The sequence below is a fragment of the Lemur catta genome, chromosome 11 (assembly GCF_020740605.2).
Source record: "Lemur catta isolate mLemCat1 chromosome 11, mLemCat1.pri, whole genome shotgun sequence".
NCBI lineage: Eukaryota > Metazoa > Chordata > Mammalia > Primates > Lemuridae > Lemur > Lemur catta.
In genome coordinates, this window is record NC_059138.1 from 97677205 (window position 1) to 97699507 (window position 22303).

At 54.1% G+C, this 22303-nt stretch overlaps 1 protein-coding gene across 1 annotated transcript in view; it reads right to left on the reverse strand.

The window, feature by feature from the left end:
• Nucleotides 1-910: 910 nt before the first annotated feature.
• The window catches only part of VOPP1 (VOPP1 WW domain binding protein), a 95980-nt gene continuing 74587 nt past the window's right edge, over nucleotides 911-22303 (reverse strand). The window contains exons 4-5 of the mRNA XM_045565383.1: nucleotides 20893-21029; nucleotides 911-3153 (exon numbers count right to left, since the gene is read on the reverse strand). Of these exons, the coding sequence (XP_045421339.1) occupies nucleotides 2963-3153; nucleotides 20893-21029 (328 nt within the window). The 3' untranslated portion in view covers nucleotides 911-2962. The remainder of the gene's footprint in view (nucleotides 3154-20892; nucleotides 21030-22303) is intronic.

A 22303-nucleotide genomic window follows, 5' to 3' on the forward strand; every position in this document is an offset into this window, starting at 1 on the left:
CTGGTCCTCCTAAAACATTTTTTTAAATAAAAGAAAGGCCTTGGGGAAAATGTGTTGCAGGGCCTTTGGATCCTAGAGCTCCCTCCAAATGGCTCAGGGTTGCAGGGTTGGCAGCCCAGTCTGGAGCTGGGCAAATCTGCAGTGGTGCCAAGGAGCTCCCGAGAACAGAACAAGGTCAGAATCCTTCCCAGCTGGGGTGTAATGTGCTAGAAATCTCTCAGCTGGATCGACAGCCAGAGGTTTTGCTGGCAGACACACCTCAGGGGGGCTTGAAGGGAAGGTGTGTTTACCTCCAACTCCACCCCTACACACACAAGAAAAAGATTTCATGGTCTAATTTGAGGAGGGCTGGATTAAACACACGGAGATGCTTCTCAGAGCGTGTGACACACCAGCGTACTGTGGGCTCGCCGAGACGGACACACTGCAGTGCACCACACTTAGGTCCACAGAAGACCTTTTAGGCAGGGACCACGATCTAGGACTAACGTTCTAAGAAGGCAAAATACAAAATGCTTCTTTACAAACATCTCAATTAGTGATTCCTCTAAAATGCAGCTTCACCGTAGCAGCGATATTCCTCGGTAGCATCGTGAGAGAAGTACCGCTTCCGACCAAGCAGAGCTGGATTTTGACATGAAGGCTCACCTCCCCGGTCCCCTGCGTTCACCTTGCCAATGCTTCTGTCTTTCTCCTTGCCTTGGAAAATTTTCTCCTTAGCTTTTTAAAATGTATTGGTGAACCACAAGCACCTTATATCCTCGGATAACATCTAGCTCTTACTTCTCCTGAGATGGGGCGCACCGTCCTCCCCTCCCCCAAGGCTGAACCCGGGACCTCTGTGTCCTTCCTCATCAGAACCTGCATCCCTTCCCTCTTCCCCACTCCCCAGCAAAACAATCAAAGCACATGCCCAAATTTATTTTTATTTGGCGTACGTAGGAAACAGGACCCTATCAAAAGGGAACAGAGAAGTGATCCAGGTGTTGCACAGGGAGCATGCACAGGTCTGCTTCAAGTTCACTCCGAACCCCGACTCCACGGGACACCCACACACAGGAGCGGGACTCCCTCTAAGAGGGGGCCGAGACCCACCAACAGCACAAAGGAAACGACGACGGCAATGTCCCCAGAAGCAGGACTTCCACTACGGTTTCAGTGTTCACCGCAGCAGGATTCTAACTGGGTTCAGGGGACAACAAAATGTATCTTACACAAACATGGGAATGTAAAATCGGTGAGCCCCACCCATCATTCGGTCGCTTGAGCTCATTTGCTATCAGAAAGATGAACGAAGTTTAGTCCTGGACATTTATATGCCTCTTCGGCTGTGACCGACCCAATTCCAGGGGCAGCTCTTAGTGTGCTTCTTCATTAAAAAGAGCAAAGGGAGAGACTGAAGTTAAAAACGTGGAACGAATGACCTGGAAGAGGAGAATCATTTTGGACCCGTGTAGTTGTCTCCACTGTAAACAGCAAAAGTTGTGCTTTGTTGTCTCATTTAAATCAAGGCCTGGAGCCTAGGGAGGTCTTGCCGCTGGGACACGAGGTCAGAGGTCACACGAGGACGTCCAGAGACGCCTGTGGCGGCATCCGTGTGCACAAACCGTGTGTCCAAGGCTGCTCCTCTTGTTCCCGAGCATTTCCCTCGGAACTCCCTGGAGCTCTCAGATTCTACGTCCTCAGAGGAACGTAAGTCCAAGCGGTTACTTTGCCCTCGAGTTCCTCACCCCGCCCCACATAAATGCCCAGGCAGAGTGTGGACAACAGACGTCCTGGTCTGGGGAAACCGAAGACATTCCACATCCCCTCGGGGGAGATGTCGTGATGCTCCAGTTCAACGAGTAACAATTCCTCAAGAGGCTCCGATTAGTTCATTTAAACACTAAGTGCCCCCCACCCCCTTCCCCACAAAACTACACGTACAGTATTCTGGGCCCCTGGGCCACACGGCTTTGCTCTTAGTATCACACGACATAGGTCTCAAGCTGGGTTTAAATACACATCAACACTACTAACTACGTGGCAGAACACAACTCCCTGCTAAAGGTGCCTCTCGGGCCTCTCCCTCTGCCATGAGAGCCCATCAGACGCCCCCCAGGGCTGCCTCGGGGCGTGGGGGGTGCGGAAGCCCTCTGGGCCCGAGAACACCGGGGAGGCAGCGACAGCCAGGGAAGAGACACTCCCAGTCTGACCTCGAAGGACAGGACACTACACACTTCTATGAACACTAAAAAGGGGGCAACATTTGTTTTCCAAGTCAGACCAAGAACTCATAAAACGCAGCGTCCCAGTTTGGAGCAGGAAGCGATTTCCCCTGAATTTAAACAGCTTTCCTTAGTGATCTTCGGATATACGGACGTCAGCTCGGCCTGGCTCCGGGCCTCACCGTGCCAGGATTGCTGCACACTCTGCCCTGCCCTGGTGGAGCCGAGGGAAGCCCGTCACCAGGCTGTGACCTTCAGGGTGCTGGCTCTCCCCTGAATGTCTCTGGCGGCTCCCGGGAGAGGAAGACTGACGGGAGGACGGGCCGGCGCAGCTGACCTGCCTGGGCCACGCTGCCTGCTGCGTGCGGGGGGCTTTGCATCTGACAGGGGGACGCCGCCTGGGCCTGGCTCCTCCATGTCACCTGACCTCCCCGCTCTGCCCTCCTCTTCCTCTGAGTCCCCCTCCTGGGGATGTGGTCGTGCCACCCTAAGAACGACAGCCCCTGGGGACTGTCACCACACTCTGCCAGAGAGAACAGACTACATCAGAAACAGAAGGAACAGAGGAGACAGCGTGAGTTCAAATACTATCCTCCATGGAAAACTTGAAAGGGAGCTGTGCTTGCCTTGAAGATATCGAAGAGGAATCTGCCTTAGTGGCTCATCAGGCCATCTCCAGATGTGAACATCAATGGGGACAGGAGAGGCTGGTGGGAAGCCCTCCCCCGTCTCTTCTCCGCACGCGGCCGCGCCTGCTACTTGGCCTTCACCACCTGTTCGTAGGGGGGAGGCGGCGTGCTGCAGTAGGAAGGAGGGGGAGGGCAGGCCATGCTCCCCTGGGGTGAGTTGGGTTGGACCTGGAAAGCCATTGCCACGGTGCTCCCGACAGGATTCATCCCCGGTCCTCCGGGGTCAGTGTAATACGGCGGCCCCGGCGGCTGGGCTCCTGCAAGACAGATAATCCTGTGTGAGCACAGGTGAGAAGACCCACCCCCATCACACCCGCGGAAGGTCCAGGCTGGAGGGGGAAGCAGAAATGCCCCTGTCACCATTCAACTGAAGCGTGTCTAGGACCCAACATGCCCAGTAGAGCAGGGCACCTGGGGTGCGGTGACAAGCAATGCAACATGCAAGTCTCTGCCTTCATGGAGCTTCTATTCCTCTAGAACACGTTACACGTTACCAGGGCAATGTCATAGTGCAGAAAACTGGGCCGTCTGCGGGTAACTGTGGGAAGAACCAGAAAAGCCACCCTGGTTTCCCAACTTGCAGCTCAGCACTGTCACTGGCAGTAGTACAACAGCCCTTTTGAACACAGGCTGCTGGTGCCCACCTCTGAAGCAAGGGCTCTACCACCTGCCACCCAGAGAAGCCCAAACTCCCAGGCAGGGAGACAACCTCCCAGGGCAAACCACGTGGCAGGGCTGGAGCCGACGGGTCGACAGAAGCTCTGGTTCCCCCAGAGACGCTCTTCTCCACCCCAGCTATGGCCTGGCTGCAGGACGGGGGTCCAGGGACGGGGAGAGGAGGAAGCGGGCCGGCCACCCTGCCCCAAATCTAGCCCCGAGTTGCTGTTTTAGAGCCTATTTCTTAGGTCTGATTATTCTCATATGGATAACACTACAGAATACTGAATATTTAAATAAAGAATCAAAAAAAGAAACTGTGAGAGCTTTGGGTGTGTCCTGGATAGAGTTAATTTTGTGAGCAGACCCAGATCTATCTGAAGTGAAGCCTCATTTAACCTAGGGAAACCCCTGAGTGTCAGAGGAGCTGCCCCTGTGCGGATACTGTGCAGGGTATGTTTTGGCAAAGCTCCCTCTGACACAGTTCCACCGATACAGATCTGATTCCTAGAAAGACGCCCATCAAAGTATGCAAGACGTCCCAAACTCCAAGCTGGCATACGTCACATCCTGGAAATCTACAAAAGTGCTGAAAGAGAGAAAGAGCAGAAATACAGTTCAGACTCGCACCCCGGGTGTCGGGAGGACAGGGTGAAGCAGAGACAGCCGGGGTGGGGGACAGCCTCACCCGCTGCTGGATGCGCTCTGTGTACGAGTGACCCGCCAGCCATGGCCGTGAGCTCCAGAGATTATGTTTTATTTATATGTGGATCTTGCATTTGTTATACAATTAAAAAGTCAAGCATTTTTTAAGAAGACACCATTGCAATAGCCTAGAGGAGACATGGTGAAGGCCTCTGAGTATCAGAGAAGGAAGGAGAGGGGAGAGTGGGGGCCGCGAGGGGGTATCCAGCGGCAGGCCCAGGACTGCTCAGCGGAGAAAGTTCTGGCTTCTGGCCTCAAAATGGGGGCCGCCTGGCAGGAAAGGGGCACAGGAGAAGGGCAGGCAGGTGAGGAGGTCCACGCTGGGCTCCTGGAGCCTGCTGTGGACAGGGTGAGCATGGAGCCACCAAGGCAACGCGTGGGGAGGGAGAAGCTGCAGGCAAGTGCGAGGCTCCAGGCAGGAGAAGAACAGCAGGCACCGAGGCGGGCGGGAAGGATGCAGAGGCGGCTGGGAAGAAGCCGAGAGGCGGTGCCGGCGTCAGGGCAGCACAGGGGGAGCTGGGGTGGCACTCACTCTCCAGGTGAATTCGGGCTGTGGGGGAGACTGGACGTGGGGCCGGGCGGGAGCCCAGAGGCAGGGGGTGTGGGGGGCTGTACCCTGCAAGGTGCTCACAGGCGGGGAGGGACGCGTGGGAACGAGAGGGGTGTGGGGCACGTGGACTCCGCCGCCACACGCAGCGCCTGAAGCGCAGGAAGGCACCAGAGACGCCCAAGTGTGCGGGACGGACGCAGGGACAGGGCAGCACGGCAGGCGCCACGCTGCTCGTCTGCGGACAGAGGCGGGGGAAGGTACAGGCAGGAGGTGTGAGCAGAGTCCAAGGACCCAAGGAAGAAGGGAGGCATCCAAAGGGCCACATGACAATGGGGAGTGACAGAGCACACAGATGGGATTTAGCTTGGAGGAGACGTTATACACTGGGGGGGGGACGCAGGGATCAGGAGCAAGGGGACACCACCACGTCCTTCTTCACCCACAGCAGGCGTGGCCCGGGAGGCCAGGGCCGGCCCTTCAGTTCCGACGGGCGGCCGTGGAGGGCTCCGTTAGAGAAAGCAAACGCACCGGGCACCCTCGAAGAGGCGGGAGTCACAGGAAGGCTTTCGCCAGCGGGAGAGCGGGTGGGACCCCGGCGGCCACACAGCTGCCCCTTCCGTTCAGCATCCGCCAGGTCGGTCTGTGCCGTGTGCGCCGTGGGGCGGCTGGAGACCGGGTCGCACGGGACGGGGGTGCGTGCGTATGTATTGCTACAGGGCAAGTACCTTGCCACGGCCACACAGCCGTGCTGGGCAGCGCCAGGACGGGGCCCGGCACTGCCCAGGGAAGCCAGACCCTCCGGCCGCGACGCGCGGGAGGGTGCTCAGGCGGGCGGGCGGGGCGGCGGGCGGACACCGCAGCACACGTCTGACCGCTGCCCAGAACTGAAGGCCAGGCCTCCAGCTGGGCCACTCTTACCCCTGGCACGGCCCCTGTCCCCAGGGATGCCGGAGTCCTTTTATTCCTGAATGTCACCACCTCCTTCCTTACTGAGAGTCCTGATGTGGTCTGAGAGGGAGCTCCGCGCTCAGCCGAGACAGGGGACAAGGTGCCGAGGGCGGGACTGACAGCCGTCCTCCCGCGGGGCCGCGGGACAGCCAAGCAGCCCTGCCTTCTTCACGGGACCTGCCGCCTCGACCACATGCCGGCCGGCGCCGTGAGACAGGGGAGTTGGGCCAGTCTCTTCCGGGCAGGCAGAGGGACCTGGCTGGCAGCAGAGCCCGGGGAGAGACACGTGGCCCTGAGGGACGGGAGGGCACCGGCGACGACCGTGGGCTCCAGCAGGGCTCCTGCTCCCCAGGGTCCCCATGTCTCTGCCGTCAGCCCCTGCCCGAGTGAGCGTGTTCTCCACGCGCCCCTCTGTCCCGACGGCCCGAGCCCTGGCAGCCGAAGTGAGAGGCCACGTCCAGACTGGCTCCACCCGTCCCCTCCGGCCCAGGCTGCTCCCCATGATGTCGGCGGGTGTCTCAGCACGTGACAGCAGACTCGAGGCTCGTCGGCCACCCAGCCCGTGGCCTGACCCCACCATGCCCCTCCCACTCGCCACGGGAGCAGGAGCCAGGTGCTCTCCTGAGGGGGACAGGCCGCTGTGATCGGGTTCCTGCCTGCTTCAGTCTCGCCTCCCTACCTCCCGGCAGCCACGGCGCCGTGTCCTGCCCACCCTCCCCAGACAGCACCGTGGGGCCTGGAATGCCCACCCCCAGCTCCATCCAGCCTCCTCCCCAACCTCCCTTCTGGCTAATTCCCATTTCTCTTTTAAGACCAACCCCAGGAAGCCACATGTCGCTGCCTATCGCCCCTTCCTGGCTAGAGCAGGCCCGTTTCTCTCCGCACCCAGAACAAGGCAGGCCTGTCCGTACCAGCACCCTCACGCGAGGACAGGATCTCGGGCGTCCTGGTGCCCTCAGAGCGCAGACCCGCAGCTGGCGCGTGGCAGACCGTCTGTACATGTGGGAGGCGAGTGACTGAGGAGGGTGGATGGTCATGTGCGTCCGAGCTTTGTCTCTGCCCCACGGTGCTGGGTGCGCTGGCCAGTTCCCTGCAACACCCCTGCTTCTGCTGTGACAGGGGCTGCGCCGGCCCAGCCAGCCTGTGCCAAGGCCTTGCTCGGCTGGCGGAAGGAGCCCACTCCCTACCTCGGGTGAGGGTGGGTGGGAATGTGGTCTTTGTAGCAGAGAAGTGGCTCGAGGCTGGAGCTGTGTTTGTAAGGCCCCTGCAGCGCGGCCCTCGCTGGGTGAGCAATGGGAACACGGACGCCCGTGTCCAGCTGAAGTGGCATTTTCACGTCAAAGTCACAAGTCACGTACACTGCCAGGAATTGGTAGGATGGGACTGAAATACTTGAACATGGAGATGGAGAGGCTTTGACTACAAAAGAAAGAGAACAGAGAGGACGGGGACAAATTATGTCCTTGTCAAGCACACAGGTGGAAAAATTGGCAACCACAGGGACGGAACATGCCGGAAGGCCTGTGGGTGAGGCCGAAGTGCAGCAGGAACAGAGGCGCAGCCTTGTGTGTGCAGCTCCTGGCCAGGCGGAGCCAACGAGGCAGGAACCAGACCAGCTCAGCCCGAGGCCGCGGCTGCAAGGACACGCGCCCCAGACCCCCGCCGGAGCCCTGACCACGGCGCCACTCGGGCCCCCGCAGAGAAGGGAAACTGAGAGAAGACAGAGACTCATTCAGGAAAGAGAAAGGGCGGCTGCAGCGCGTGTGCGAAACCCACGCAGAGAAGGCGGGGAGCGGGCTTGTGCCCACAGGCTTCCCAGGCGTCCCTGCAAAGGCAGCCCCCGCGCCGCCTGGCTCCGCAGCTCCGGGACTGCAAGCTCCTGGCGCCCTTCGGCTCCACAGTCGCACGTACGTGGGAGAGCCGACCCCGTGGGATTGATTCTACAGGACAAAGTGGCAGAGTGGGTTTATTACCACAGACAAATACGAAACGGCATCAGGAAAACGAGGCCCCTGGGAGATGAAGCTCAGAGCAGATGCCCTGGACAAAACAGAGCCTTTCCACACGCGTGGAGAATGACAGAACAAAACACACGGCGAAGAGGAGACCTCAAATTCTATTTTCTGCCAGAGAGAACGGTTTGCAAACTGAAATGGAGAGAGAAAGAGTGAGCGAGGGAAAATAAAAGAGCGAGATAAAGGAGCGGGCCGGGCTCTGGGGAGAGCACTCGGACTGCCCGGCCCGACAGAGCACTCGGCACAGTGGTCGGGAGGACGCGGCCGATGAGGGGCCTGTCACGCGCCACGTGCACTCTGACACGCACAGCATGTCACTCAGGCCTAGAGCAACACTACAAGACCCACATTCTTTATTCCCACTTTATAGATGCAGAAGCCCAAACACATGACACAATTTGCCCAAGGAGTCCCCCCACTGGACAGCCAGGCTCCCCAGGAGCAAGAGCCGCCAGGGTCAGCTGAAGTGGGCAGCAGGGGCTGGAGAAGGGGCACCTGCCAAGCCGCGGGGTTGCACCATGGACCTGCCACCTTGGGACTGTCTGCACAGGAGATGACTCGCCTCGGTTTCCACGCTGGCTGAACGTACCGAACGGGCAATTCCCCAGGGATGCTGCAGAAGCAACACACGCGTCCCCTCCACGACCGGCCCGTCCTCGGCTCAGCCGTCTGGTCTGACTCAGTTTCTGTTGCATCTATTCACTTTGCTAAACTGTCTTGGCTATTAAAACTATTTCCCAGATCATTCTCCATGATTTTTAGTTAAGTACTGATACACTGTTTACAAATAGGGATAGTTTTGTTTTTCCTTCCTAATGGTTATTATTTTCATGTTAATACTTTAGCCAGAAATTCTAGAACGGTGTTAAATATTAAATATGATACCAAGCATCCTAATTTTAATGGGAATTCTTGTACTGTTTCACTAAATGTGATGTTGGTAGTAGGTCTAAAATACATACTTAATTTGTTCAACAATCACTGACATTTCTGTTCAAAAGGCAGAGCTGGTAACATCTGGGTACAGCGCAGGGGACTGAGTCTTGCCTCTGAGACCCTCAAGGAACACACACTCCAAGTCTTCATTATAGTGAGAAAAAGCCTTGCATTACGAGTTTTGAAAACGAATATATATTGAATTATATGACAACCTTTTCAGCACTTACTGAGATAATCATTGCCTTGCGATATACTTTATAATGTTCATAGCTTACTATCCTTTCTTTCTTAGAAGGATCACGCTTAGTTATGACGGTTTACTATTTTGACATGTTGTTTAATTCAGTTTCCTAAATATGAACTCAATATAATTTTATTTTGGTGCTTCTTTCCAAGTTATACTACCTTTATAAATGAATTAGGTAGATTTCCATAATCTTCTATGCTTTATAGTAATTTATATATTCGTTGAAATGAACTATTTCTTAAAAATATCAAAGAAACCATCTGAATTCAGAGCCCTTCTAGGAAGTAATTCTTTGAAAACTTCTTCAAACTCTCACTTGCTTTTAGGTTTACTGCAATTGTCTGCACCGTGGTGCATCTGTGGCACGTGCCCTTCTCATCGCACCAGGTCGGCCAGTCCCTGAACACTCCTTTCTAATTCTTAACCTCCTTCGAATCTGCAGTGTTTTAGTTTATGATTTTATGTTTGCTTTGTCCTTTATTAATTACTTATCAAGGGGAAGACATGCAATGTTATTTATCACTTTTTACCAAGCACTAACTTTTAGATTTATAATTCTATTTTTCTGTTTTGTATAATTAGCTTATATGTTATTTATAATTCCTCCCATCTCCTCTTCCAGCGCATTATTTTACCCACTATTTATAAATTTCTGTGAGTTTATTTTATTGATTTTTGAACTGCTTTTGAGGCGAGCTCAGTTCATTTGCTTTTGTATTTTAAACTTTTAACAAAGAATAAGGCTATGACTCTCCCTCTAAACCTCACTGCAACACGCACACAGATGTCCTGTATTTGTGTCCTCGGTTCCTTTGCTCACCTGAGCGTCCAGCGAACACTGAGCTCCAGGTGCCAGCACTGCTCTGGGCGCCCAGGACACAGCAAGGACAAAACAGACAAACTCCTGTTCCCACAGCACTTGCAGTTCAGAGAAATGATAAGCAAGAAATATATATAGTATGTATGTGCTAAAGATGAAAATAAAACAGGGATGTTGAAAAAGAAAAGAAAATGGAGGGGAAGGGAGTCAGCGCTCCACAGTTCACACGGGCAGGCCCCAGGGGAAGGTGCAAGGCTTGAGAGACGCCAGGGTGCCCGCCACGCAGACGTGGGGACGACAGGGAGCATGCCATGCACACCCGCGTGGCCACAGGTGCCTGTCGGGCAGAGGAATCACAGGTCAGAAGGTGGCAAATGGGCAGCTGGGAGACTGGAGACCAAGCCGGAGGCCAGTGTGCAGGGGAGGAGCAGGAGGGCTCAGGCCCAGCTGGGCCGCTGGGAGGGGCGAGGCTGAGGACAGGGAGGGACCTTATGACCAGGTAACCCAGGAGGGCTGGGACAGAAGCCCTTGACTCCTGCTTTGACTCTGGCTGCACTGCTGGGAAGAGCCTGAAGCAGGGGTAGGCGAATGCAGGTGGCCGGTTAGGAAGCTCCTGTGAGACTCTGCATGGAGGGGGTGGCGGTGGGGGTCGGGGAGGAGAGGAGGCCCAGGGGGCCTGAGCCCCAGAAGAGCAGAGTCCCTGGCTGAGCTGGGAGCCTGGCCTGCCCCTCAGGGCCCTCCCCCAGCCCCACCTTCTTTGACTCAATACAGAATTTAGGGGAATATTCTTTTACTTTCAAGTGGGTGCAGAATATCCACTTACTAATCTACAGATATCTAAAAACTAACTGTAGAACTACTAGTAACTGCTGCCCCTCGGCCCTGTGGGGTGAGACAGGGGTACACGCAGGGGCGCAGCCTCACGGTCAGGGGCCGGAGGCTGGTGTTCCAGGGACTCTCTCAGGCCCGAGTGGCCCACGGCAGAGCGGAGCCCAGAGCATCCCAGTCCACGGCCTCAGTTACATACAATTTCTGCTTTTATGAATGTATTCAGACCTGCTTTGTAGCGCCAAATAAAATAATTGATAACAATGTACTGACACTCCTACAGTTTCCATCGTTTTTTCCAAGTTTTAGTTTTTATATACTTTGAAGATTTAATAGATGGCTCAAGACAATTATACCTTCTTTATGAGGTTATTTTTATCAGTAGTAAAAGGATTTCCTTTTTAGTAAATCCATGGAATATTTCTTAAAGGATACAGAAAAACCTAGGCAATTTTGGGTAAGCTGGGAGGAGGACGCTGGGAGGAGACTGTGTATTTCCTCCCGAGATGCACATACTATCCATCACCAAACGGGACCGTGTACTACTGCGTTTGGACAGGCGCGAGTCAGAGGACACAGTGGTATTGGGTACGCAGGCTCCTGGGCTGATCGGCAGGGTCCGCAGAGACCAAATGGCTGGAACGCAGCTGAGACACATGTGGACGCTGTTTAAGACAGTGGGGCCCGATGTCTCACGGGAAAAGGCAGAGACAAGCTGTGAGTGAGCTCAGTAGGAAATGAAATCTACCCACGAAAAGTTTGCAGTTTTTCTTTCCTGGTTGTATAAATCAGAAGTGAGTGGAGAGAACAGTTTTGCTCACTACCAATGATGTTTTAAAACAGAGGCAAAAATAACTGTATGCCCCTGACCACATCCTGACTATAAACCTGAACTGACAGCAAAAGCCATCAGAGGTAAGGAATGACCTTCACTCCAGTCCTGCGGAGTTCCAAGGTTCTCATGGCTTTTAATGCTTCCTCCTGCCACCACGGCCAGGCCCGGTGCTTCACCACCCGCCTGGCAGCCCTTGTCTGTGCAGGGGCCAAGTCCCCTGCGTCACCCAGATCCTGTTATGGCACAGGCCCGACGCAGCACAGCCTGCACTTCCAACAAGCTCCCAGGGACCAGAGTGTCTTCAGCCCACACTTGAGGAAAAGGAGCCAGAGACTTTGTGACACAGCGTTACCACCAGCCCACCTGCCATGGAACCCAAGTCAGCAAGTCCTGAGAGCGCCAAGCCGGACCCCACCACTGCTCCGGGCCCCCCCCCCAAGCCGAGGCGCCTCGCCCCGAGATGGCAGCAGCCGTCTCTCCAGTTCCTTTTCTTAGAGAATCTGTGATTCTCAGCAAAAGCTGTCCCGTGTGCTCTCACATCACCTTCCAAAGACCTTCAGTGTTCGTGCCCCTTCTTTGCCAAATACCCTCTAATGAATCCTTGTTACTTTTCCATGTCATACTCTTCAGCACTTACCATTAAAGCAGTATATAATTGGATTTTGAGTTTAACAACTCGATCTTTTTCTTCTTACAGAGAGTTCTAAAACATTCACCTTCACTGCCTCGTCAACTGTGGACTGTCTTCCTCTGCTGCTGTATTTTGCTCGGATGTTTCCTGGCTGCTTCTCGTATTTGTCTTCTTGCCTTTTTTTTTTCTTTTTAACTTCTATTACTATCTTTGACAGTGATTAGAGCGTGGACATGCTGCTTTGCTTCCGAGAGTGCATCCTCTAAAGACAGAAGGAACTGTGGACGCACAGTGTCAGACGCTGGTGTGGAAATCCAGCCCTGTGCACTCCCGCCGCTCAGCGGCCGTCTCTCACTGAACCTGGGGACCCGTGCCCGCCTGTCTCTCCTCCTCACGGGCTCCTCCACACAGCAGCCCCAGGGCAGGCACACTGGGCAGAGCTGGCCTCGCTCCCTGAAGCTTTTGGGTGATGTAGGGCCTGGCTGTGGAGCTAGGGACACACCAGGGGGCTGGACCTGGGTGCCCCGAAGATCCCATTCAGCCCTCAGAGTCTTTTACATTTTTTTGAGATATTTATTAATGGTAAGATAACAGCAAAGATAATAGCAAAATGAATTAAGAAAAAAAGGAGAGAAAAGGCACCCCAAAAAATAGAATGAAAAGGGAGAAATAACTAAAAAGACAACTGCTGCTTTAAAAGACTTGAAAAAGTATCATAAACAATTACTCACTAATTCTCCCTCGGGGGCTCCAGAAAGAGCCAGCCCTGTTGAAACCCTGGTTTGGGACCTTGGCCTCTGGAATGGTGGAAAGTAAGTTTCTGCGGTTTGTAAGCCGCTGAGTGTGCAGGATTTGGTTAGGGCTAACCTGGGAGACTGAGCAGCATGTCCCCCCTCTGCCCCACTATCAATAGGAAGCCTCACACCGGCCCACAGCACATGCGGCAGTCCCCAAATAATAAAACCAACACTGCTACGAAAATATAATTATCAGAAATAGTTTAAAATTTTGCAAAGCTTCTGTTTGTTTGTTTAGGTCCAGCCCCGAGATTCTGTGATCCAATGATTTTCTTGCCTAGGACAGATCAAAGGAATTGATGAAACATCCCCCATGGCTCCGCACCCGGTTTGAGGCTCTGTCCCTTCCCTCACAATCCTTCCCACTTGGGCCTCCTGCCAGCAGCCAGCGCCTTCCCCTGCCGGCTGCTCCTCCACAGAGAAGTGGGGCTTAAAATATGGACACACAGCAAACAGCAGACCGGAAAACACTACTTCACGCCCTTTTGAAGTATTTTCCCAAGTCATTGAAAGTCTTCCAAAAAACCAGAAAACATTTTAGAAGAAACTAAAAGTTTACTTAAGGTTAACTGAGAAGGTAAAAAGCAGATGAAATGGGAAATGCCTATTTTTGCTCACGTTCTACAGGCAATGTGAATGTGTATTGAGGATCAAACCTCAGAGTCTCCCACTTTTGGCTCACGTGCCCTGCGGCCCCTTGGTGCCAGCACAGGGTGGGCACTCGTGGAGCGTCCCACAGACTAGAGGTGGGCGCGTGGGCACGGTGCCTCCTGCACGAGGAGCCCCGTCTTGTTTGGCTGAGTCCCCCGGACTCCCGCCCCGCCCCCACCGGACCAGGCACAGCCACTGCCAATGCGATGAGGGAGGGAAGTCCAGGATGGCGTGTCAGGAGGCAGCTTCCAGAGATGGAAACCAGAGGGGACGGGGCTCTGAAGGAGCCTGCCGGCCTTCCGTCGTCCTCAGTGCACACGAGGAAGACCCTTGGCGCCTGTGTCACCGTCCCTGAGATGGGGCCCCCCCAAGAACGTGGATCGGGACCGGCAACGGGCTCAGGTTCTGTTCCAGCTTATCATAAGCCAAGCAGAGAACAAGAGGCAAGGGACATAAACTGCTGGAGGTTTCTGTTCCCACTGATCACAGAAGTGTACAGACGTGAGAGGGTTTGTTGTGATTAATGTAATGATATGAACTGTCTTAAGAACAGGGAAGGCTGTAAAAAAATGCCTTTCTTTTGGAAATACAATGTGTGCAAAGTGTGTATCAGTCACTATTCACAGTGGGCAAGGACATTAAATACTTTTACCTAGTAAAAAAAAAAAACCAAAACCCAAAACCACTTCCCACTTTTATATGGCAGAACGTTTTAGATGTATCTACTGTAGGCAAACTGGATCGTGCAGATCGTGTATTCAGCTATTATGGGAAGGGAAGGGACAGCATCGAGCTGGAGAGCGACCACCGAGCAGGACTGACGGCGGGAGACACACAGAAAGTCAGAGCCACACGCCGGGCGTGGTGGGAACCTGCCCCCGGCTTGCCAGGAGCAATGCCGGGTTGTGCGCTGGCCCATTCCCTGGCTCACACCCACACCCTCACCCCAATTTCCTGGCCATCCAGCGCCCTTCTGCCTCCAGGGATGAATTGGTAAGGAATATTCTGGTAGCTACAAGAGTATATGAATAGATAGGAATTTGCAAGTTATAAGCAACTTGAAATGTTTCCAGTTAATTTCTTTCACCCAAACCATGAACTCAATAATAATTCAATCGTGAAAGAGGCCACCCGGAGTGGCACTCAGTGAGCGCTAGTCGCCAGGGAGCACCATCCCCGACAACCCCGTGCCTGCACACCCTGGGTCCTTTCGCCCCACTGATTCTTCAGGAACAAAACCCAGAAATTGAGAATAGAAATGTCAGAGCCACAGGGGCTGGAGACGGGAGAGGTGACCCGCAGGGCTGTCCTGCTGCCGCCCTGCACAGGTGAAGCACTGTCTCGCTGGAAAGAGATGACACTTATGCCACCAGCCCTGAAACCAGGCGTCCTCACACCCAAAGCAGCCCTGTTTGCGCTGACTTGGTGGGTAATTAGACTGTCAGAGCTCCCTCCCTGTTTTCCTTTTCTTGCTGTTGGTGTCATTTAGTCAGGCCACCGTCACTGCGGGCTGACAGTTTTATTACAGGATTGAGACATCAGAACTGTAGGAAACCATCAACCAACTCACCACGAATACGCCCCATTAAGGAAGAAAACTCTACCTCCCAATGGGAATACTCTATCTACTCCTACTTTATTTATAAAAGAAATCAATACTAGTCACATTAAAGGAAACCGTTTTTAAACAAACCTTAAATCACATCAACACCACATCTCGTTCCTGCCCACCCCTGCCGTCCCCCACGCGTGTGTGTGATGACCGCCGGCCTCGGGCCGCTCTGCGGAAACCCCGGCCGAGCACCGTCCGCTGCCGGCCGCACAGTCTGGGTCTGCGGCCCTGAGCTTGCCCGTCACGCCGTGGCCACACGGTACTGCACACAGACACACCGTCACTTCGTCACCTTTCCCTCTGCAGTCACCTATCCCCCACATGCAGCCCTGAGGTCTTCCTGAAGGCCAGACCTGCCCAGGGCCTCTGCCTGGGGCTTCAGTGCTGCTTCCCCACTCATCTGCAGGGCCCCGGGGATGCTCACGCGGAACCTCCAACCCTGGGAACACGGCTGGAGCGTCTCAGCGAATGTTTGCCAGGTGAGTGAAGGAGGGAGGGAAGCGAGGGGGCAAGACAGGTGAGGGAGGGAAGGAGGCAGGGGGAGGAAGACAGGAGGGAGGAAGGGGAGGCAGGGGGAGGGGGAGGAGGAAGGCAGGCAGGCTGTTCTTCCTCTCTACCCTGGAGGGCACACTGACGGGGCCCTGCCAGAGCCTGACCCAAGGATGTGACTTTCTCTTGTGGCAGATGCAGACTAAACAGACCAAGGAGCACTTCTCTCCACACAACTGCATTTTGTAGGTGAGGTGCTGAGGCTCAGAAGTGACCCTGGACCACCCTGGGTCTTACAGCCCTCAGGCCCCCTAACTCCCTTGTCTGGTGCATCTTGCTGTTCCCCAGACTGCAGCTACCCCCCATCCCGCAGCTACTCCACGCCCCTGCAGCTACGTCCCACTCCTGCAGCTACACCACACTCCCTGCAGCTACTCCCCACTCCCGCAGCTACTCCACGCCCCTGCAGCTACGTCCCACTCCTGCAGCTACACCACACTCCCTGCAGCTACCCCCCATCCCGCAGCTACTCCACGCCCCTGCAGCTACACCCCTCCCACAGCTACTCCACACCCCTGCAGCTACCCCCACTCCCATAGCTACTGCGCACCCCTGCAGCTATACCCCAATCCTGCAGCTACTCCGTGCCCCTGTAGCTACACCCCAATCCTGCGGCTACTCCATGGCCCTCCACGCTGTCCTCTGCAGAGCACCACCAGGCCCTAAGCCCTTCAACCAGCAGCTTCAGCCTTTGTTTCATTTGGTTCCCAGGCTGGCCTGGAGCCCCACCTCTGCACCTCAGGCTCGTCTCTATTCCTACTACACTCATGGTCCTGCCCCAACCCACACTTACCCCCCAGAACCACAATGCTGCCACATTCCCCTTCCCCTAATTAGGAGCATCTTTGCAATGTGCCAATTCTCTGATTCCTTGCTTTTCTGCACTCACTAGTGAAGCTGGACTTGGATACTGGTCCCAGCAGGACTGTAAGCCCCTCTGCACCCCAGTGTATGAGCTGCTGCCTTATCCTTGCCCTCAGGGGGTGAGTTTGGGTTTTCTAAAACCTGCCTTTTCTTCTGCATTCACAGGCACAGAATCCACTTCCTCTCCCTCAGACCAGCATAAGAAAAGTGGAGGCCCCCAGCAAATTCACAAATAACCACTCCTGCCTTGTGCAGACACCTGTATTGCTCACACTGACCAGGCCTCCAGGTGTGATATACACCCATGGCCACTGCAGGAGGCTCGTGCACCCGGCTTCTCTCCTGTAGTCCGCGAAGCCCCACCAGCCTCCAGACCCCACACTCCCAAGGGCCCCTGGACCCCAGATGCCAGGGGGTCTCGGCACACAGCTGCAGTGGGGACAATCCCCACCCTTGGATGAGCGGGGTGTCTGCCCAGAAGCATGCAGAAAACAACAGGCCCTCTTCTTATTTTCAATGTTTACTATGTCTCAATATGACTGTTATTTGATTTGAGTTAAATCAAAGCAGTTAAATTCTTCCCAGGCTTCCTGCTATTAACAAATGATAGTAGCCCTTGATGTTGCAGTAAAATTATGGAACCCGCACACTCCCGTGAGTATCTGTTTTCATGATACTCTGGTATATCTGGGGATCTTCTGTTGCACACTGTCACAGGCCTGTCAGAAGTATAAAAACGGAAGGGCGATGGCAAATTAAATCTGAGTTTTGGTCAGAGAAGACGGTGAGTCTGTGGCAAGTGGTACTTGCTGTAGAGAGCGGGGCCAGGCCAGCGTCTCCCCCCAGGCTGTGGCCCGGCTGCTGCAATTAGCTCTGATGGCGTCTGCATCGCTGGTGGTCCTGGAAGAAGATTCACAGCACCTACTTTTCAGAATGCTTCCATGGACACCGCAGTGCGGAGCTGGTTGCCTCTTCCCCCACCTCGATGGCGCATCCATCTGTCCACCCTCTGCGAGATGCACAAGAGGCTGCGCTGCCCTCGTCGGCTTCCCTGGCAGAGTCCCTGCTGGTCCTTCTAGAGGTACTCAACGTTTTCTGGTTGGTGACCCTCCTCCCCTCAGTTCTTATGCTTATCTCACCTTCAGAACTGACCCAGCTCTGGGGCTGCCGGGACTGACAGCAGCCGTGTGGGGCTCTGTAGCTCGGGAGACTCTGCGGGACTGAGGGCACAGCAAGACCACGGCCTCACCCGCCAGCTCAGCCTCCACCCCTTCCCCGCCTCACCCTCTGTGAACGGGCCTCACTCTCCAGTCCAAAAGGCCCTTCCATGCTCTCTGGGGTCTATGCACCAGATGCAGTTTCCCACTTTCATGGTTCCGTAGCATCCTGGACTTTTCTCCACAGCTCCACGATGGTGACTACGTAGCTCTCCATGCAAGTGCACAGGGCTACCACGGTAAGCAAGCTGTGCAGGGCACACGGGCGAGTGAGGGCTGCATCCAGGCTGTGTGCTGGCGTCCCCAGCTTCTGCAGGTGCCTGAACAGGTGTGCAGTAAATATGGGCCAAGAGGACACTTCAGGCTTCAGGCTCTGAGTGTGGCCGCAATGTACCCTGACCCCAGGCTTACCAAGCTGCAAACCCATGGGCACCCGCCCTTCACGTGGACCAAGGACATGGCCGGGCAGCTGCTTGGTGCCAGAGCCACGAGTCCTGCTGTCGGCCCGGTGGAGAAGCCCAGGGCATACGTGAAGGACCAAAGCCAACCACAGTAAGAGCTGTCAGAGTACCCGACAGAGCACCCGGGGAGAGAGCGGAGGAACGGAAATGGCCAAGGACGGTTTCACCGTGGGGGCAACACAGAGCAGCGTGTCGGGGGAAGAGTGGGTGCTTTTCACCCAGAGGGGGGCGTGCACAGGGCCCAGCACTACAGCAGGACTGGAGAGAGGGGCTGGGAGTGGCTAAGGAGTGGAATTAAGTGTAAGCAACGTGAGCTGGCAGAGACCGTGAGGCAGAAGAGTAACACGACATATGTGCTTTTCCTTTTGTTTTGTAAGCACTCTCTGGTGGCCATGTGGCAGACAGAGGGCACTGGCAGGGACCAGCGCTGGGAGACTGTGAGCAGGCGTCGCTGCAGCGAGGCGAGGGGCCGGAGCAGGATCTGGGGTATCTGCTGGCCCAGCTGCTGGGGCTTCCACCAGACAGGTGCGCGGCCGTGCAGAGCACACGGGGACACAGCCTCTTCTGGGCACACAGATGCCACGGGATATTCATCACACCCCGAGCTCATCTCTGGGCCCCAGAGTTCCCAGGTGTGAAGGAGGGACAGCCCCGCGGACCAGGGAGGGGCCCAGTGGGGCAGAGGCTGTTCCTACCTGTGCTAAAATCTGACTGATCCAGATGAAATCCAGTGAGTGCTTTGCCTCCCATTTTAACTGAAAATCTGTACTTTACCCGGGACAGAGCACAAACTTGAAACTATTCAAATATTTACAAATGTGAAAGACTAAAATCCACTTACAGATACAAAAATGGTACTAACCCTGAGTGAAAGTTTAAGGTATGGCTCCCACTGAACTGCTATGGAAAATCTATATTCATAGCTTTCTTTCTTTCTTTTTTTTTTTTTTTGAGACAGAGTCTCGCTTTGTTGCCTGGGCTACAGTGAGTGCCGTGGTGTCAGCCTAGCTCACAGCAACCTCAGACTCCTGGGCTCAAGTGACTCTCCTGCCTCAGCCTCCCGAGTAGCTGGGACTACAGGCATGTGCCACCATGCCCGGCTAATTTTTTCTATATATATTTTTAGTTGTCCAGCTAATTTCTTTAGATTTTTTTTTTTTTTTAGTAGAGATGGGTCTCGCTCTTGCTCAGGCTGGTCTCAAACTCCTGAGCTCAAATAATCCACCCGCCTTGGCTATACTCATAGCTTTCCCAGTAAAATTTTTAAAAATTCCTTCCTTTTTGAAAGGAAAACCCTATAGAATCACTAGTGGAGGAAAACTGTGAAAGAACAAATACACAAATGACCTTGCATTTTGAGAATAGCCTGTCTTCAAGAGAACAGAAGAGAGAAGAATATTTTTTCCCTTTACATAAAATCTCTACTTCTCTCTTATTTTAAGCCACTTTACTGAGGCATGACTAACATGCAAAAAGCTGTGCATATTTAATGTGTGTAACTTCATGAGTTTGGAGACAAGGCTACATCCACAAAACCAGTACCATAATCTATGCCATAAATATAGCTGTCACCTCCAAAAGTTTTCTCTGCCTTCTTATTTATTATCATTTGTGTGTGTGACAAGAACACTTAACATAAAGCCTACCCTCTTAGCAAATTTTTAATTATCCATTACAGTCCATTAATCGTAGGCCCTATATGTGGAGCTCTGGGACTTACTTATTTCTCGTAACTGAAACTCTGTAAAAGCCAAGGCAAGAACTGCTCCTAGAATCAACTGCCCACTGCCGTGTGCAATCCCAGAGTCCCCCCCCCCCCCGGTGGGAAGTGCAGCCGGGCGCAGAGCAGCACAGACACCAGCAGTTCCTGCCGCAGCCTCACCACACACCTGCCCAAAGACCAGAGCTCTCCTGAGCGGTGCCTGCCAGCCCTCCGGGAACTGGGCTCCCCTCTAAGGAAGGGCGACACCTCAAACACAATGTCAAAACCAGGGCGCTGTGTCCTAAGAGAGCCCGTGTCCTAAGGGAGCCCACATTACCCACCATGGTATGTGGCAGTGTTACTCAGTTAAGGCAATGTTTTGTAAGAATTAAGAAACAGCTACTTCTCTTTACCCTGAGACATCTCCTTGGGTGGTATGCCCTAAATAAGCCAAAAGTAACTTGTACAAAAATGTCGATAGCTGCACTGTTCATAAGTACTCAGAATGCTAGTAATGCATAATAAATACGTGTTGAATGAATGAATAAAAAGGCAAAAAATCAGCAATAATAAAATATCTAAGCAAATTACCATTTAGTAATATAATTAATATTTAGTGTGGAGTCATTAAGAATGGCAGGGATATTACTGTTCCTACATAAAAAATTTGTACATGAAATAATTTTTAAGGAAAAAGGCAGAGAGCAAGTAATATGTATATACAAACTGCATAATATCCACATAAGGCACACCAATAATTATGTAGAATATGAGGCAACAGGCATATAATCTAATATATGACACATCTGTTAACAGCACAAATGTACAACGAAGTTGATCATCAGAACGTAAATGAATAAAAGGCCCGAGTGTTCCCACTTCTAGCATATTCTGGGCAGTGCCCCGTATGCATGTTTGCAGAGGACACACAAACTGCAGGGGGAGAGGCAGGACAGGGGCTGGCTGACCTGGGGCGCGGCTGGGGGGCTGCCTGGTGTAGGACACGTTGAAGGCGGGCTCCTCGGGCAGCGGCGGTGGGTACATGCGCCTCCGGACGAAGAAGCCGGCGCCGCAGCAGAAGAGCACGCCCATCATCAGCAGGAACCTGCAGGGAGCACAGACGTGAGGGGCTCAGGGAGCGGCCCCGAGGATGTGGCCCAGGGACTCAAAGACCTGGGGACTCCCCTCGGTCCGGGAACGGTGACTCCAGAATGCACCCGGCCAGGAGGTGCAGGTGCCGGGACTCGGTCCTCCCAGGACCTCTCACCCAGGCACGTTCTTCCGGTGGGTGACTCCCGGCTGCAGCCTCCTGGGGTGTCCCCTGGGTGAGGCCACTAACGGAGAAGCGCTGTGAGCTGTCTCAGCTCCAAACCGCTCGTTCATTTCAAAGCGCTGGTGCAACCGCTTCCCTGGCCACAGCTCTGACCTCAACTCAGCATTCAGTCAACAGGAGATGCCGTCTAAGTCGTGTCTGCCCCGTGGCTGACCCAGCCCAGACGCCATTCTGCACTGTCAAAGCACCAAGGGCAAGCATTCACCCTTCCTCACGCTGCGTCTCCATTATCACGTGAATGTCCATAAAGAAACAAAAGTGCCCTTCCAGAGCACACCTTAATGACAGGGAAACTACAGGAATAGAGAAAATACAATCAGTAGAAAAGCTGAAGACTTAGGAAACTCTAGGTTGTAAGCACAGCTGAATACTCTCCCCAGCTTGACCCCGCGGTGCAGCTGAGCGCTTTACGGACAGGACCTCCGTCCAGCTCCTCCAGGAATTCTCACCGGCTGTCGCTTCATCGCACTTGGCGAGTGAGTGCAGAATAAATGAGTGAGTGACTCTCTGGCACTACACCTTGCTTCTAGAACAGGGGGATGGCACTCTGAGAAGGTCCAAAAATAACAGACAAAACAAGGAACAGACAAAACTGAGAACTCTGGCCCATCTCTGAACTGAGATGACGATGGGATCCATGGAGCCTTCCAGAACCCCACACAACACAGGCCCCTGCGTGGGCGGCCGCTGCCCTGGCACAGCTGAGCACACAGCAGAGCTGCTCACGGGCCGTGGCGCCAGTCCACATGCTAAAGAGGCTTAAGGAAAAGGAGACAAGAATATTAACACAAGGTTCAGAGCAAGCCCACCGTCAGGCAGTGAACACTGACTGGATAACCTTCGAGCGTGGCGTGGGGAGAAAAGTCAGAGGCACAAGACAGGCAGTGACCCAGGAAGGGGCTGAGACCGGCCTTTGCGATCTGTCTTCTTAGTTCACGATTCTCTCCACAAGTGACTTTTAGGGGCCCTGCTGCCCCGTCGGCACGCTGGGTGCCGTGGCGAGGCGGGTGAGCCCCCAACTCCACAGGGGAGGCCGGCGGGGGGCG